The sequence below is a fragment of the Macrobrachium rosenbergii genome, chromosome 55 (assembly GCF_040412425.1).
Source record: "Macrobrachium rosenbergii isolate ZJJX-2024 chromosome 55, ASM4041242v1, whole genome shotgun sequence".
NCBI lineage: Eukaryota > Metazoa > Arthropoda > Malacostraca > Decapoda > Palaemonidae > Macrobrachium > Macrobrachium rosenbergii.
Window position 1 is genome coordinate 83,012,595 of NC_089795.1, and position 18,177 is coordinate 83,030,771.

At 40.7% G+C, this 18,177-nt stretch overlaps 1 protein-coding gene and 1 long non-coding RNA gene across 36 annotated transcripts in view; one reads left to right on the forward strand and one right to left on the reverse strand.

Moving 5' to 3' along the window:
• Eip74EF (Ecdysone-induced protein E74) overlaps positions 1-14,415 on the forward strand; it is an 874,816-nt gene extending 860,401 nt beyond the window's left edge. For 15 of the 35 annotated variants that reach the window (XM_067099116.1, XM_067099134.1, XM_067099127.1 and 12 more), the window contains 6 exons: positions 1,251-1,553; positions 5,068-5,175; positions 6,654-6,806; positions 11,430-11,783; positions 11,953-12,145; positions 12,321-14,415. In XM_067099116.1, the coding sequence (XP_066955217.1) occupies positions 1,251-1,553; positions 5,068-5,175; positions 6,654-6,806; positions 11,430-11,783; positions 11,953-12,145; positions 12,321-12,429 (1,220 nt within the window). In that variant the 3' untranslated portion in view covers positions 12,430-14,415. The remainder of the gene's footprint in view (positions 1-1,250; positions 1,554-5,067; positions 5,176-6,653; positions 6,807-11,429; positions 11,784-11,952; positions 12,146-12,320) is intronic. The other 20 variants (XM_067099148.1, XM_067099139.1, XM_067099125.1 and 17 more) reach the window with 2 other exon arrangements.
• The window catches only part of LOC136835527 (uncharacterized), a 219,088-nt gene that overhangs the window by 115,845 nt on the left and 85,066 nt on the right, over positions 1-18,177 (reverse strand). The gene's annotated exons all lie outside the window — the stretch shown is intronic.

Consider the following 18,177-nt stretch of genomic DNA (forward strand, 5'->3'; position numbering starts at 1 on the left):
AATGCCAAGGACTCAAATAATGCACTGACGGGTCCACTCCTTATGCTTGTTGTCTTTGGGATGTCCGCTCATTCTTTTGGATGAACACCGCAGGACAAACACGCTGTCCATAACATTCATCGGAAGACCTAAGGGCAACGTTTTGATTTCAGCTGTGGAGATGTGTTGCTGCTGTTTGACATAAATACACAACTGCATTAATGGTCTCGTCTTCCTGAAATATTCGCCATGCTTTTGAGGCCTGTGTTTTATTTCTCATTAAAAGTAAACTTTTCATTTAAACATTTTATTTAAAAACACAGACCAATATCAGTGTGGCCCTTCCATTGTGGAGCTTCGGCTACTACTAAAGTGGACGCTGCAAATGTCAAAAGCCTCTTTTCAAAACGAGGGAGATTAGCAGGGCTGATAAAGCGGATAACCGAAATGGGACCGGAAAAGGGACCGAGGGGATGGGATAGGATGGGATGGGATGCTTGGAGACTGTTGACAGAAGGGGGTGGAGGAGATAGATCTGTTGATACAGTCTGCAATGTAGATGGGTCTAGTCAAGTTATGACCTTCCTGGTGGGTGGGTAGGTCACGCTCACTCAAGTGCGCGAGGTCATATGAGGCCATGACATGGACGAGACTATCCCCTCCCCCTTCCCCCTCTCTCTCTCTCTCTCTCTCTCTCTCTCTCTCTCTCTCTCTCTCTCTCTCCTTGTTTCGCGTCTTGGGCCATTAAGTGTCTTTCATGGAAGGAAAAAAAAAATATCCTTAACGTTTCTTCAAAGGAGCGAAACATCATTGACCTGAATACTTTGGTTGAATGTCCTCGGGAGAGCCGTGCTGAGAAAGAGCCGAAAATAACCATAACGAGCGGCTTGAATGGAAGGGAATGGCTCATTGGTGTCACAGCAAGTGATGGTTTAAAGAACCACCCTGCCTGTCTCATGATAAACGAGAATAACATGGCGCGACTCAGTCGAAGTAATGGAAGATCCCTTATCTTATCTCTCGACGACATTTAGGTCAGACAGGTAGCTTTTCATAGTCTTAAGCAGCGATGACAATATTATGTAATTCTTATCGTCCTGAACGATAAAGCCTTTCTACCATTATCAGTTGGAGGAATGAATGGCGACTGAATGTTGCGAATGCTTCAGATGTTTGTCTGTCTTAATGAGTTTCGAGATTCCTTTTCTTCATTTGCGTCGCGAGCATAACCCAGGGATTAATTTCCCCCAAATTTCCTCTTGTACTTCCAGTGGATACCGATGGAGCCAGAGTTATCGGAGGTCATCACGGCGAAGCGCTCCACCATCACCACCACCATCACCATCATCACCACCATCTCTCCAACAATGGAGGCAGGTCTCGGGAGCAGCTCCTGCAGGACTTGCTTTCGGCGGGTCAGCTGATGCCAAACATGCAGAGCTCAAACCACAACGGCAACAACAACAACAACAACAACAACGGGCCCTATTCCAGCGCCCAGACCTACCAGCCCCACCCAGCCGCCCACGCCGGCCACAGAACGGCCTATTCAACATCGCACCCTAACACTTCCGGTAAGTCACTTGCACACGCTCTCTCTCTCTCTCTCTCTCTCTCTCTCTCTCTCTCTCTCTCTCTCTCTCTTTCAAATCAGGGTTGCTCCGTCATTTGCATTTCCAGTGTTCACCAGCGACATAGAGCTTTTGGTGTCATTTGTAATTACTTTCTCTCTCACTATTTCACTGACGACACACACACATACACACACAGACACACATTCATATGCTGATATCAGAGATGAAGAATTAAATAACACTGATAACGTGTCCACCCTTATCGGGAAAGTAACCCAAAAATTATGGTTTCAAGGTTACGACAAAGCATATTTTTAACAGTTCACATCTGTGATAAACAATTAAGTGCATCTGCAATTGTACCACTAATTACTTTATTACTGAAAATGCTCTGACGCGCTCGCAAATAAAAACGCTGAGCGAGAGAACAAAAACAAATTTTTGTTCGAGAACCAGACATAGCTGTACTATTGATAACTGTACATTTGATAGCCACATCGTGTGCAATTTAGTACAGTCTCTGTACCCAGCAACCTCTTAGTAGTTCAAACCAGTTTATAGGCTTCGCTCCTGGGGCTTGCATGCCTCCGTGCGTACGTTTGGCATTAAACATTACAGTAAAATGTTACTCTTCAAGTTTTTGTCACGCACTGGATATTCCCATAACTCCCAGTGGCTCGAATATATTCTCAGAACAGATTTCTTTGTGTATTTCACTCTTCCGGAATAGCCGATGTGTTGGTCAAGTCTTAGAACAGAATGGTGAGGGTCTTTGTACAGTTTCCTGCCTTCGCGTGCAGTTGCTTAGTTCTCGTTACTTGATGACGAATCGCATTACATTTATGGATGGATATCGTGGTCTCTGTCTGTGCCAGTGCTACGGAAGAAATAGATCTACTACACCCACACGTCCACTTCTTCACGTCACGTCACCAAAACAAAGTGTTTGCACTCCACAAAGCAGATGCAATAATTATTTCCATACTGCAATAACATTTATTTATATTAACTTCCTTAAAAGTTAATCACTAAATCGGAAAAGTTAATAAATCCCCTTCCCCATTTCATAAAACGGGAATTGGCTTAGAACGCTGAAATGGTGAGAATATATTGACCTTGCGGCAACTCAGGTCATGACGTCATAGAGCAGCCTAGCTTGTCAAGGGTACGATTGTCCTTAGCCATTGTTGCCGTTGAAGGATAATGGCTTGCAATGCCAATGTTTGTGATATCTCGTCGGTTATCTCGCCAAGACACTTAGCACTGAGTACTTTCGAATGAACTGAAGTGCAAGATTAATTTTCAAATGGGTGTTCGTTCGTAGAGCGTTGTTTTCCAGAGCCGAATGAATGCTAAGCCGCAGACGAAGCCAGGGAATGGAACGCGCAGTGCCGCCATGATCGCAAAGTTACCTATTGATCCACACGAAAATAGCGGCAGTTACGTCACTAGCGGGTTGTGACGCACTTTTTAAAGACGCGCGGAAAGGCTGGTGCTGGAAGTGAAGGTTATGCGGGGGCGGCAGCCCCCTCCTCTCCAGACTCCAGCCGCCAATACCAACTGCTGCAGTTACCCCACCCACTCCTAACCCTCCTCCTTCCCCGTCTTCTCGGATCGTGGGCGTTGTTAGGAGGAAAAAGAGGATTGGACGAAGACGAACACTGAGAGAGAGAGGAAAAAGAGAGAGAAAAGAGAAAGAGAGAAAAGTCTTACAAAAGGGCATCACCATAAGCTAGTTTAAAGGTTCATGAGTAGCATGAATGTGGTAGATTGGGGTATGGTGAGTGAGAATTCTGCCAAACATAGAAAACTTCAAGCTGGGAGGTGTGGGTGGTCATGGATTAGAACGACCGAAGGATTAGGCGATTCACTTTGCTAATTTTTCCATATCTGTAATTACAGAAAAAAGTGCGGACGGACAGACAAAGCCGGCACAATAGTTTTCTTCGAAATTTTGAATTCATTATCAAAATTTTTGGAATTATTCACTCTTATGTTATTGTATAGTGCATGAAGTGAAAAAAGCTGAGAGAGAGAGAGAGAGAGAGAGAGAGAGAGAGAGAGAGAGAGAGAGCTATGCATTCAATTAAAAAAATGTTTTTGGTGAATTCACCTCTCATTTTCTATAACGTAAGTGAAAGTGAAATCGATTCGAAAGGAAAAAGAAAGATGAGCACAGATTGATTTCATCTTAGGTATGAGGCTGTAGGATTTCCCATTCGGTGACTCAATTGGTCACGTATTTCCGTTGAGCATCTTCCCCTCCCTCATCATTCCTCCTCTCTCTCTCTCTCTCCCCCTCCCCAACTTTCTCAAAGTCCTACAAGAGGGCCGACGTTCTCTCTCTCTCTCCCAGTCTTTTCCATCGCAATCCTCTCCCGAACTTTTTAGTCTTTTTTCCCTTGGACGATCTTGGCGACCCCGTTTGTACCCTCCGTACTGAAAAGACTCGGAGCCATCCGGGAACCTTAAATGACCCTGACCCTTTCGCTTACACAGACGCGTTTTCCGCACTGCGTCTCCCCACAAGTCTCCACAGCTCGTGGAAGAGGAGGAAGAGCTCAAGACTAAGAGTGACACCAAATTTAGAACAAGAGATTAAACGCACAGTTTCGATGAAACGGAGAATGGGGTCCGCACGGGGAAAAAAGAAAAAAAAAACAGAATACATGAAGCCTCTCCCACCTTACTATATGCAGTATACGTTCATACGTGTGAACGACAGAAAAATCGTATCCTTTACAACAACATAAATACATAAAAAATGCCAAATTATTTTTTCAAAATAAATTCATGCATCGTGCATATAACTACACACACACAAAAAAAAATAATTGAAGCACGTCACTGAACTTGCATGAGAGAGAAAGAGAGAGGCGAATACTATTTCCTGCAGTACCTCAGCGCTGAAGTACAACTGTGGTTTTGAAGATCTGTCTCATTTTACCTCGCACAGTCACGTATAGGAATGACAATGTCAGATTGGATAAAGGCTTTGAGAATCACGCTGTGCTGGAGTCCGTTCCTTTGGAGGTTTGGTACAATGTTTGCCAAGACCTGCGAAGATTTTGCTGATTTGTTTTGTAAATAATGCGGACCGCCGAGTTATATCAGTGGTCGTTATGCCGTGTTTGTTCAAGACTCACGACTTGTCGTTTCTTCCTTGATGTGACACGAATTGCGAATATTTTTTTTATTGTGGTTATCATTCCTTAATGTCCTGTAACTTCCATTTGTGTAAAATTGTTCTTATTGTCGTTTGTAATGCTATGTTAAGAAAAAAAAACTTTTTTCAGTCATTATTTATAGATAATGCATTTCAAGCTGTTAATAACAGCGATAAGGTATTCACTGTATTATATATATATATATATATATATATATATATATATATATATATATATATATATATATATATATACATACAGTAAACACTTCCCATATTAATATAATTACCTGGCAAAATCCAGTTTCTGTAATCCATTAATCGAATCTCTGTCTTTCTCTTTTGCAGTAGGTGGATCTTTGCCCCCGTCCCCGGCTGATTCAGGAGTGTCCGACGTGGACTCCTCCAGTGGCCACACCAGTAACGATGAGTCCAAAACCAGAATGCACCTTACAGGTCAGTGTAAACATCATGTTTCTTAGAAAGAAAGAAAAAAATTGTAGAACTTTGCCATTCCTGTCCCTTCAAAATATTCCTTGACTGTGCCATTTCTTTCACTCTAGAGACCGAGAATAATTTATCACATTTCTTGACTTCTCTTTTGATCTCTTCAGTTCTCTCCTTTTCATAGCACGGGAGATAAGAGGTCATATTTTGATCTTTATCTATTCTGTTAGGCTATGATTTAGCTGGTTTTTCACACCTTACCATTTCAAGCTGTAGATGATGTTTACGTAGAATAACTGCCCCATTTCTTCGCTTCGCTTTTACCCGATTTCATCATCCAGTCTTCTCAAGATTCCTTTTCCCGTTTATGAAGCCTTTCGATTTGTTCACACGTCTCTTAAAATATTTAAAGGCAGGACGTTGTAAGGAGACTGGGATTAAGAAAAAGCAGTTAAGACACGGAGCGACAGGTACACGGGGATGTTTGCTTTTCCCCCCTTTTTGTTAATTAGGGAACTCCGGATCTTCTTGACAAAAGGGTTTGAGGGATTGCGACTAAATGAGCCCGCAGGCCGAAGTCTCTTTAATGCTGGCTTTATGAAAGAGCCCTGGTTTCGGGTTACTTCCTTCGGCATCTGCCTACGGTCAGTGGTTCTCACGGTTTCTTAGTGAATATATTCGGGAAGCCGGGAGGCATAGTAACGGTCAATTTAGGGGTATTGCCTTTCGTTTCTCAGAGAATATTGTTTCATAAATGTATAAAAATGGATTAGAGCGGAAACGGTACATATTATTGAAGATGAAAAGAGACGGACACTTAATTGTGCGTACAGATTGAATTCAGAGCCCCTGAACGGAAGGGTCCGTTAATCCATTTCCTGCTGGGCAAAGTGATCGCGCTTTCCTTCGCGGGTGTCAGGTGAAATGACGCTCTTTGCTTGGTCATCTTGAGAGGCCAGACGAGGTCAGGTCACCACTGCCGCTGTGAAGGGGATTAATGAGGGGTTATTTTCAGAGTGAAAGCTGACTCTCCAGGAAATGGATTCTTCTTAACTGATAAACACGAAAACAACACCTTAGAAATGGTTATTCGGAGAGTTATTTTTAAGCCGTCTTTTGTGCTGGCTTGAAAAACAGGCCCGTTCAGAAAGTACCGTTGGACTTATACCCCGTAGCTTTCTAAATTCCTTGAACCTTCCCGTGTAAATTAATGTGCCTTCTTACGCTCGCTGTCTTCCCTTATATTCTGGTCTCTAGAAATGGCACACGTGTTAGGATTCCTTTACAAACAAACAAACGCTGTTGCTTGTTAATTCTCTCTGCAATGTGATTGTCTTCGTAAACTGTACATATCTTTGAATACTATGCTTGTCGTTAATGAATTCATATGGTGAAATATATCTTATTATGCCTTTTATCGGGTTCAAAGCTTTCTAATTAATCCTGTATCGCTCTTTCTCTCTCCCTTTCCTTTTCTCACATGTCAGCAGTCTGTGGATCTCGGACTCCAGACTCGCCTTCTTCAGGAGCCGAGGCCGGTGGTCCTCTGCCGTCCTTCCACCCCACCTATTCTCCTCAACAATTGCACATGCGATCTTCGTCTCAACCACCTCTCACTCCAACCTTCCCTAGACCTCAAGGTAAATAACAAATTGACACTTCGGCCGCTTCCTAACAATTTCATATGGAACGCAGTAATAATAATGCTTCAAACTCTGTCATTTTCATTTTCATGATGGACGTCATTTCTTTTTATTCTGCTTATCCTACTGAAAGACATATAATATATATATATATATATATATATATATATATTTATATATATATATATATATATATATATATATATATATATATATATATAATGTATATAAACTGTATATTGTTTATTGTGTTCTTCAGTTTTTTCCTAAATTACCAATGAATTTTATCAATTTTTTATGGCCAGCATCATCGTCATCATCACCTCAAATACAGTTTTCAGTTCCCTTAAAATTTGTCACACTTTCGTTTGGTTTATTGTTAATCTTTTTATGTCTGTTCGTTTTCGCATCTCATATCAGATGCACAGGAGAAAGTTTTAAAAAGTTTTGCGAAACTCCGCCGTCGCTCACAGTTTCCTCAAAAAAGAGAAAATAGTTAACTCGGAATTAGTCATTAAAAGTTAAATGCTCCCACCACGTGGGCTGTCACTTTTTGTTTTCACTTTTGCCTCGTTGCTTTGTCATAAGACGCCTCCGTCGGTAGGGGGTCCTCGGGGATGTGGGGACGGGTAGGAAGGAAGGAGGTGTTCCATATGACGACTTCCTTGGACACCGCAAAAACGTTTTTCTCTTCGCAGTTAATTAAAAGGAGGAATTGAAGTTTGTTTTACCTAAGTATGTGATTATGAGTCCGCGCGTTAATCCTCGGCTCTTTTGCGATCAGTTCAGTTTGAGATTTCGATCTATCTTTGAGCCACGAACTAAAATTTGGGAAGGGAGGGCAGCTTCTGTATCAGAAAGTATTATTATTATTATTATTATTATTATTATTATTATTATTATTATTATATTATTATTATAAAGCGACAAAAAAAACTGGAGAAGGGAGAGGGGTGTTGGCGTGTTGAGGGGGTTACTCGCCAGAGGAGTGAGACTGAAGTAGTAGGAAATATTGGCGTGTGGGAAGAACCTTGGGTTCGTGCTGCCATGTGGAGGGAAAGTTGCAAGTACGTTGTAGTCAAGTAGGTCAAGGGTGGTAGTGGTTGCCAGTATAGTAGTAGTAGTAGCAGCAGCAGCAGCAGCAGTAGTTATGGTTAGGTGTGCTAATGATGGCTGTCAACATTTAAGTGGATACTGAGGAAAAAAAAAAAGAGGCAGCGGTGGGTGCTCTGGGACAGACAAATGCCAGCGAATGGGGGAAATAACAGCCTTTGGAGAGTTTGGACTGACCACCGGATGTGAAGCTGCTGCTTCCCGCTGAGACAGGTCCTGATATTTTACTCCAGTTTTCCGCAGGATACGATTCCGTAAATATTTGCTCGCGATCAGTCCAGCAAAGTTATTCCGCTCGTAAGCTTAACATGAAAACTGAAGTTTCAGCACTTACTATTTATTCCTACGTCTCAGGCTTCACATGCTAATTTGCTATATTTACGAGAGACATAAATTCCGTTAGTTTTATTTAGAAATCCGATGTTTTGTTATGTATAGCCAAAGCCAACGTTTTCCTTTAGAAATCATATCCCCAAGAAGTCGAGAAAATGGAAATGGAGAGTGGAGATGGCTGTCACAATTGCTGGACTGGTTGGCTAGTCGGGGGATTTATGGAGGGGGTGGGCTGCTCATAGTATTCATTAGAGAGCGCCAGCTGAGAGAGAAAAACTTTCTTCAGTGAAAGTTGTGGATTCGGCGTAGCGAACAAGCGCGAGTAAAAGTAGCGGCTGCTGTGCTGTTGTGGTACAAGAAAGAGAAAAGTGAGAAAAGTCAGCAGGAAGAAGAAGAACAGATTCCTTGTTCAGAGAAACCGTTGCATTATGTTGCTACACTTTCCCATCCACGCCAAGTGTAATTTAAACCATTCGGTAATAATAGTATTAATAATTATACTAGCAGTAACAATGGGCGAACCAAGAAAGAGTTCATAATAGTGTGGCAAATTGCAAAAATGCGAGCACCCTTGAAAAGTCTGGATTTATAACGGAAATGCCTTTCCTTGGTCCGATGGTTAAAGGAAGAGAAACTAACTCGCACGCTCGGTCTCTGGCTACCCTGTGGCTGATGGGGAAAACAAAAAAAAAAAAATGATTGACAGTCAACCAACTGTTGATCGTTGGTGAATATAAAAGCGTAACAGAATAGCGGGGCTAATCTCTGGAAAATAAGGGTTTTCTCTCAAATCCGGAAACCGAAATGCTGTCAGTTATTGTCCTCTTTCCAGTTTTCGAATTGAGGTCATTAGGTGTACATCTCCAACCATCCCAAGATTAGGAAGACTACAAGTTTCAAAGAAATTTATATACGACCCAGAAAGTAGATTTTTTTTCCCTCTGAAGGGGTTACCGAGTCCCTTTTCCTCGTGGGGAAGAGGAAGTCGAGAGGCGGGGAACTATGCTACTACGATTGGTCGGGGAGGTCCCGGAGGGGGAGTGGTGATGGCCGTCGGTAGTCCTGGGACGGTTAGTCACCACCTCCTTGTAGGAGTTACCCATAGGCTCTCGGGGTTGGGAGGAGGGGGGGAAAGAAGTAGGAGAGAATAAGTAATAATAAGAGGAGGAGTAGGAGGAGAAACTGAAGAGGGTGATGAAAGTATTTGGTGAGGTAAGTGGTGATGACCTTGGTGAGCGCTCTCAAAGTCAGCAAGTCAGTGCTCCCTGTCACTACCACTCCGACTGCTGCTAGTACCACCAGCGCTGCCATGAAGGCAACAAAGGCATTCTCTATTACCCCTACTTTTATGCTGAGTACACCATAGGAACAGCAACCTCGCACGGGAGTCGCCTGGTGGAGCACTGCCGCCGGTCTTAAAGAATACACCTTTGGAGTTGTCCAAACGCCTTCTCTCTTTTCTTTCGCATATCTACGTTCATTTCAATGCATACGTCACAAAAGGTGCGAAATTTTTTTGCGAAATAATTGGAAGGCAACATTGTCCATAAAAGAATAAATGCCTTTGATTTTTCTCAATTTATGATTTGCTTTCGATGGTGACATGGCGATGCTACGGTTTGATCCCACTGGTTAGCTTGAGGATCCCAGATAGTGTACTCGCGCCCTGATTGGCCGATGGCGGATAGTGTAGTGGCGGGACACAAATGGTTACAAGCGGGTTGACTGACCAATTCCAAGGTCATTTGAAATTAGCGAAATGTTATTATACTCAAAGCTTCAGTTAATTTCTGTGATTTTTTTCCAAGGTAACTTCACTGTTTTCAAGCTATTAATTTACCTCGGGCCCTCGTAAAACAAAGTGAGATTCTGATCCTAATAATCAAAATTTCTTTAAGAATTAAATTTCATCAAAAGTATTCATGATTTTATCATCACTATATCAAGGATTTCAAGGAGAGAAAATTCTCTTCACGAGCAAAAACTGAAATCATAATTTTCGTCGAAGCTGGTTTCTTCAAGCACAATATGAAAGTCACAGGAAATTCTTCCCATTCTTCTTAGACCTCGACCAATCTCTCTCTCTCTCTCTCTCTCTCTCTCTCTCTCTCTCTCTCTCTCTCTCTCTCTCTCTCTCTCTCTCTCAGGAAACTGTTCAGATTAAATGCGCCCTTGTGCAAGTAACAAAGCGTTGCATACCTCCTAGGCCCGTTCGTTTATCTGATCACGACAGGCATCCTTGCAAAATCTTAGACTAATATATTCATCCGAAGAATTAAATTGACATCTGGCGGTGAACGGATGAGTTTGGGTTTATTTATCCAGCAATCTTCACATGTACATTTTTTTGCTAGCAGTGCAAGATGGGCATTTGTGCATGCCATGTTCAACCTTGAAGCAGCGCATTGACACGCTTCCAATTCAATTGCCTCCTTCCCCAATGAGCAAGGATTACGATTACCTATAAAACTTTCATTTACATATGCTTTAGCGCTGCCTTTATAAAATGGACAAGATCATCTGAGTTTTACGCCCAGGGAAGGTATTTTGTAATCTGATTCGTCCTTAACATGATAGGGAAAATACGAACGATTGTCTACGTTGGCAACTTTGCTTGAGATAGCTGCCAACACAGCCATTTTGGCGGGAACTTGGTTGATGTGTAAAGGTCTTTTCCTGCTTCGTGATGTGAATGTTTAATAATGGCGAGGACTGTATACAACGCAAGCGTGTTATGTACTCGCAACTTATAATTAATATACAATACTGCGATTTCATGAAATTTTTTTTATGGCAACACTTGTCTTTATTGTGGAATGCAAGTTCGAGCGGATAGAATTATTGAAGTCTACCTAGCGGATTTTTTTTTATTATTGCACACACTCATATAAAAAAAAATTATCAGCTGTAGATGAGTCTGTTAATTACTATGTACGCTAAATACCGTATGAGGTTTTTCGTTTATATTTCACAATTTCTTTCAATCGAATTGTATGTTGCAAGAAAATCGACTTATAGATAAGTGTTTCCGTAATCTGTGTTGTAATTCACCTTTAGTGTAAATCAGTTCTTTTCTTATTGATGATGATGATGATGATGGTCCTAACGATAATTCTGACTCGTTGTCACTGCTGCCGTAGCGATAAAACCCTAATGACGTCGCTATCCTTGCAGATTCTCAGGTGATGGGTGGTTACGGAGGCGTAGGAGTAAGTGGTTACATGGATGCTGGCTCCCCAGGAGGCATGGCAGGTTATGGGATTAATTCTCCTCATTACACCACCCATCCGTCGGGATTGACATCACCGCTACAGCCGCCCAACGCCTCCCACATGGGCCACTTGGTCTCCTCAGGCATGGGCGCCGCCCCTTCCACAGCCTCACCGTCCTCATCCTCCTCGGCAGAGGATATCTTCCTGGGAGACATGGGATTCCCACCCAGGATGAAGAAGAAGGGCCGCAAACCCAAACCTGTTGATGCTAACGGACAACCCCAACAGCCAGGCATGAAGAGGAAGAGCCGAGAGGGTGAGTTTCAGAGAGAGAGAGAGAGAAAGGAAAAAAAATCTCTCCTGCCTTTTTGTAATCAAGAGCGAATGTCTGTCTGCTTGACCAGTGTTGAAAGTCAAATAGTTGTGATTCTAGGCGTCTTCTTTCCGTTCGTTTTATTCTTATTTTCCAATGATTTCCATTTCAGGCTCCACAACATACCTTTGGGAGTTTCTTTTGAAGCTACTTCAAGATAAGGAATGCTGTCCTAAATACATTAAGTGGACCAATAGGGAAAAGGGCATTTTCAAGTTGGTAGACTCAAAGGCCGTCTCCCGGCTCTGGGGTCTACACAAGAACAAACCCGACATGAACTACGAAACCATGGGACGAGCTCTCAGGTAAGGATCTGCCACCGTTGACATTACAATTAATAATGTATTGTAGTTCACACATTGCATTGTTATTATTCCACACTAGTAAAAATATAATGAAGTTTTATAATGCAACACCTTTTCTTCTGCCAAATCTGTCATTTCTGAAAATAGCTCATTAAAATATCCTCTTCTCTTACAGATATTACTACCAGCGTGGAATTCTGGCCAAAGTTGACGGTCAAAGGCTGGTCTATCAGTTTGTGGACGTCCCGAAAGACATAATTGAAATTGACTGCACGGGGGCGTAAAGCTTGATTCAACACTTCACATGGTCAACGTTCAAAATGATAAAAGAATAACATGCCCTAGGGCATGTCCAGCGATGACCTGAAGTCTTTGGACACCTTAGGACGGAGACGTGTCCATATGACGAGCCCTTCCGCGCCCCCCAAAAGGCTTCCCTGCGCTGCTCTCTGGCGCTCATCTCTCTCTCCTTCTCTCACGTGCACATGATGGAAGAGGATACAGTGGTGACTGAAAGCTCATCATGGTGGAAGCGTCGTGATGGTCATGAAGATGATGAGACCGTCTCATTGCCATTATCATCATCACCTTGCTGTTTGACTTCTTGCACAAGGCGAATCCAAAAGAACGCGAATTGGGATACTATTATGTTTTTGGATTCTGGAATGACAGCAGTTATGGACAATCCCAAAATAAGAAAAGAGGAAAAATGTAATGTAAATTATGGTGGTCCCAGAGGGTCTTATGCTGATGATTCTCTGTTAACCTACTTCTGTATATATTGCCTCCTGATCTTTCTTCATAATGTAATGACTATCACACTCGGTAAGAGTTTGTAAATAGTATATAGATAAGATAATGACAATTATTTTATTACGTAATATGCGCCTCTAGACCAAGTGGCCAGAGACTGCCAAAAAACGGAACAGTGTGTGAGGCCCAACCTCCTCCTCCTCCTCCTATTCTTCCCACCCCATCCAGAATGTGATAAAGTAGGCAGCAGCCCTCGTAGTAGGAACAGTGGTGATGAAAAATGGACGATACCAAGATATTAACGACTATATCATTATCCTTGTGTACGGGCTGCTCAGTGTAGGTTGTAGTGAAATTTTGAGAGTCATATAGTTTTAAATCCTCTCTCGGAGCCTCTCTTGAAATGCGTGCAGTATATCCCCTGATGTCGGGGCCTTCCCTCCCTCCCCTCCTTCCCCTCCCCTCCTTCCAATCCGCCCTCCATGCATCCTTCACCGGTGAACTGAACCACTCCTTCTTCCGCCGTAGGAACAATGTAGCGGAGGGTCTTAGAATAACTGCAACGTAATGCAATGCTCGTAGATTCACTTCCAACAACAGTCTGACATTGAAACTGGCCTTTCTCAGCCAATCACTCCAGAGTAGTGTTCAGTATTTATGTTTTGGTTACCTTCCATCCGAGTATGAGTTGATTTGAATCTAAGAGGATATACTGCAGGTTCAACAGAAGGCCCCTTTAACAAATGGATGACGGATTTAGGGCCTGAATGAACAAACTCGGGCCATAAAAGATAGTTAGATAGATAGATCCCACCTAGTGTCCTTTATAGCGCAGTACTGGACTTGTACTTCTCTCGAACGCTTGTTGAAGGAAGGAGCATATTGTGAATATGCTGGAGGACGTTGATGGACAGTGCCTTGCAAAGCAGCTTTGTCAGTCCAATGCGCTATACATTTGCTTCTTTTAAAATTCACAAAAAAAGGTAAAACATGACTGGCGATGCTCTGTAAAACAAAGGAGGAAAAATTGAGACACATTTGTGATTGGCCTGCGATGATACTTCTTGTACTAACCGAAAGCCAAGGTGATATTAGTGATAAAGTGGTGTTGTGAAAAACAAAAAAGATGATAATAATAATTGACTTGGGCATAACGAGGAATGAGGTTGTCCATGGAATCGGTGCTCAATTAGACGGTCATGTTCCAATTATTCTTTGTAACAGAAAAAGAGAAAGCCATATCATATATATTTTGAATACACTGTATTTAATACTTTTAAAATTTGTAGTCTATTTTTCATCTACAAGAAACAAACACAAAAATATAACCCAGTTGTCCAATCTGTAGCTAATGCTTATTATAATTCGTCTGTCTGTGTGCCTCTCTCTCTCTCTCTCTCTCTCACTGAAGAAGAGAGGATATAGACAGCACTAATAGTAATGACCTATGTGATGAAACGAGGGATCTCTCGACATTAATTAAGTGATTGGCAGTGTTATGAAACGAAGAAGATGAAGAAGAAGAAGAAGAAGAAGATGATAAGAAAGAAGAACTCTGCCTGCGCCCCTTCTGTAAAATAGACACTTTTTTAAGGATTATTATTCTTATTTATTTATTGAACACTTACTATTTAAAACATGGAATTGTTAAATTGTTATCTAATTTAATGTTTTTGAGCAATCAGACTGGGAAATGACTTAAGGTGTAACATGTAAGTTCAGTTGTGGTGTTGTGTTTTATGTAATTTAATCATGATCATCGCTATTCAACAAGCTATGTTATTATAATTATTATCATCATGTCAAATTGATAGCGGACCAACCTTTCTTCGCTAAATTATTTCATTTCATTTCTTTTCGATTATTATTATTATTATTATTATTATTATTATTATTATTATTAAACTAAGTTTACATATCATTTTGGTTGTATACTAAATCATTCCTTTTTTGTATGACCTAGTTTGCGTGTTATGACTTCAAAGGCGCTCCTCCCGACCCTTCCTTATAAGAAACCCCGTTGGATGAACCACAAGCAAAAGTAGAAAGTCAAAAAATACTTCTTCATTCATATCTCACGCTGATTCAACTTAATATATTGTAGTAATTATTATTATTATTATTATTATTATTATTATTATTATTGCAGTTGTAATTAATGATCAGAATATTTATTATGTTGGGGAAACGCTACTAACATTATTCTCTTTATTTATGTCCCAACGTTTTTATTTTTAGTAGTAAAACACTCACTTAGTTATTCTTACTTTCTTGTCACTCTTCATAGCGGTGAACACACTTCACTGGCATTCTGCATTATTTATATAAATACATATATATTTTTGTCTTGTCTAGATGACATTTACGCCTTCCATTTTCGTTCACTTCGCTATTGTAACCTCCTGTACGATTATAATTATCATTATTATTATTATTTTCTCTTTCCATAACATTTAATTCTCATTTTTTCCCACGAGCGTGTGTCGTCCGCGTGTTGGTCCCCCTTCCCCCCCTCTCCTAACCGGCCCCTCATCCCGGGCCCACCGCCCCCTTACCTATGGAATCCCGTGTATCCCGAGAGTTGGCTTCTGTAGTACAAAGTGTGGTGGCGGCTGGCGGTGCCTAATACCTGCTTGATATTTGTGTGTGTCCACTCAACGACCACGGGATTCTTGCTGGCTGCATCCCACTGCAGCCGGCGAGAACGGTGAGAGCTCCACAGTTGAGTGCGGCACATCGTATTACAATCATTACATACCGTGTGTTATGTCATTTCTGCTCTGAGAGCTGGTCTGCCTGATTTGGGCCAATTCCCCGCCACCGAGTTTTTTGCCTTTTTTATATATATTTATCCCTTTTTTGTAAGGGTGATGATACACTGGAGTACTTTGGGTCCCTAAGACGCTCCTCATCTGGTGGCAAAGGCCCGAATTTCTTCGCCAGCCCTCAGAGACAGACTGTAACTGTACTAACAAGTCCGAGATGTAACGACTATAATTCAAAGGATAAAGGCATCATGAGGTGCCCCAGCCCCACTGCTGTACAGTCTTGTCGACGGCCAAATGAATTGGGCCAATGTCGGCAGCTTTTCAGTGTTCACATTCACACTGTATCAATACTACCATTTTTAAGGTGTAAAATAAAGTAAATGATATATATATATATACTTCTTGTGTTCTTATCCTTTCTTTTTTATATCATTTATGTTGTACAAAAACCAATGCGGTTCTCTGTTCGAAATTAAGAAAAAACTGGAATATAAAATGAAAGCCAAGCATTGTGTATAAAAAAAAGACAAATTTCAAAAAGAACAAATGCAAATGTTAATAACAATATCTAAAAAGCATTCCAGGGATGAATTTGCCTTTGGAAGTTGACAGAACTGCTTTTCAGAAATAGACTATTTGGTATAACCCTGGAAACTACCTAAATGTTGAATATTCTTATATTATTCACAGGTTTCTTATAATAACCAATTAACTCAAGATTTGAAGTTAAGGTCAAAAGATAAAGATTTGTACTTAAAAATAGCGAAGACAAATTGACAACTTGAACATTTTAAAAGGCTGAAGTGGTGGAGAATATGTAACAAGGAAAAAAATTAAATGTAAAAAATGAATCAGATGATGATAAAAATAAGAAAAAATGGTATTCAACGAGATATAAGTTATTAGAAAAATCACTACATTCCTGATAAACAAAAATGTTATTCTCTACAAAATTTCAAATTTAAGGTAATCACCCAAAAATATGACAGTTTCTGGAAATTCAACGTGGCCGCAGCTCTTCAATATTGGCTAAAAGATTCAAACAGGGTCACTGTGGTTCAAAGTCACACTTGGACCAAGCCTACAAAATCCAAAATAATCTTTCATTTCCCTAAAAGAGAAGTGATGGCTGCAACTTTCAGGGAAATTTATCATTTTCCTAAAAGAGAAATGATGGTTGCAACTTTCAGAGAAATTCGACATCATTTTCCTAAAAGAGAAATGATGGTTGCAACTGTCAGACACTTATCATTTTCCTAAAAGAGAAATGATAGTTGCAACTTTTAGAGAAATTTATCATTTTCCTAAAAGAGAAATGATGGTTGCAGCTTTTAGAGAAATTTATCATTTTCCTAAAAGAGAAATGATGGCTGCAACTTTCAGAGAAATTTATCATTTTCCTAAAAGAGCAATGATGGCTGCACCTTAGAGAGAAATTCGACATCATTTTCCTAAAAGAGAAATGATAGCTGCACCTCAGAGAGAAATTCGACATCATTTTCCTAAAACAGAAATGACGGCTGCAACTTTCATAGAATTCGACATCATTTCCCTAAAAGAGAAATGAAGGTTGAAACTTCCAGAGAAACTCGACACCATTTTCCTAAAACAGAAATGATGGTTGCAACTTTCAGAGAAATTCGACTGATTTTCCTAAAACATAAATGATGTTGCAACGTCTAGAGAAATTCGACAGGTGAGAGCTAGCCAAAATAAGGATAAGCTCATTGAGAAACTGACAATTTTATGATAACACAACTCCTGGGAAAAAACAGTTTACGGAAACTGAATTTTTTTTTTATACACTTAAATTTTGTCAAACATCTTTCTGTGTCATTGGAAATACCTAGTGTAATTCTCATCTGAAAAAACAATCAAAGTTGAATTAGCAGAGTTGTGTCAGTGGAAAGTTTTGAAACAACATTTCTCCTTTCGCGAGAAGGACCATAAATCAAGACTGGGCAATTCGAAGCACAAACGCTGAAAGCCAAAGTCCTGGAATTTCATGAAAATTCTCAGGAGGTCCAGAATGAAATACGTCATGGCGACGTTCAAAATACCACTTTTCAAATATCCCGTGTAAATGAACGTAATTCTTAGAAAGTTGGAGGGAATTTCTCTTATCAAATATTGGAAAAACATACTATTCAAAAGCAACATCATATATCTATAAAAGGGCACAACTAATAACTTAGTTCTGTCCGTTGGATCAGTAAGGCCCAAAAACTGACACTAAACACGTACCAAAAACAAACGTGGCATTTGCATCATCACGTTCTTTCTGCACCAAAGATTCAGATAACACGGACACCTTGACTCCAAATCATAATTATCTGCTCCTAACCAGTTTTAAAATGTTAGACGTCATGTGGATGTACTAGATTACCGACATCATTTTCCTAAATGACTTCCCATTCCATTGATACAAAAGAAAAAAAAATGGTAAGTACGCAAAAGGATATAACTTTAAATTAGATCATATCCCTCTAAGCAAATCAGGTATAGAGTAGT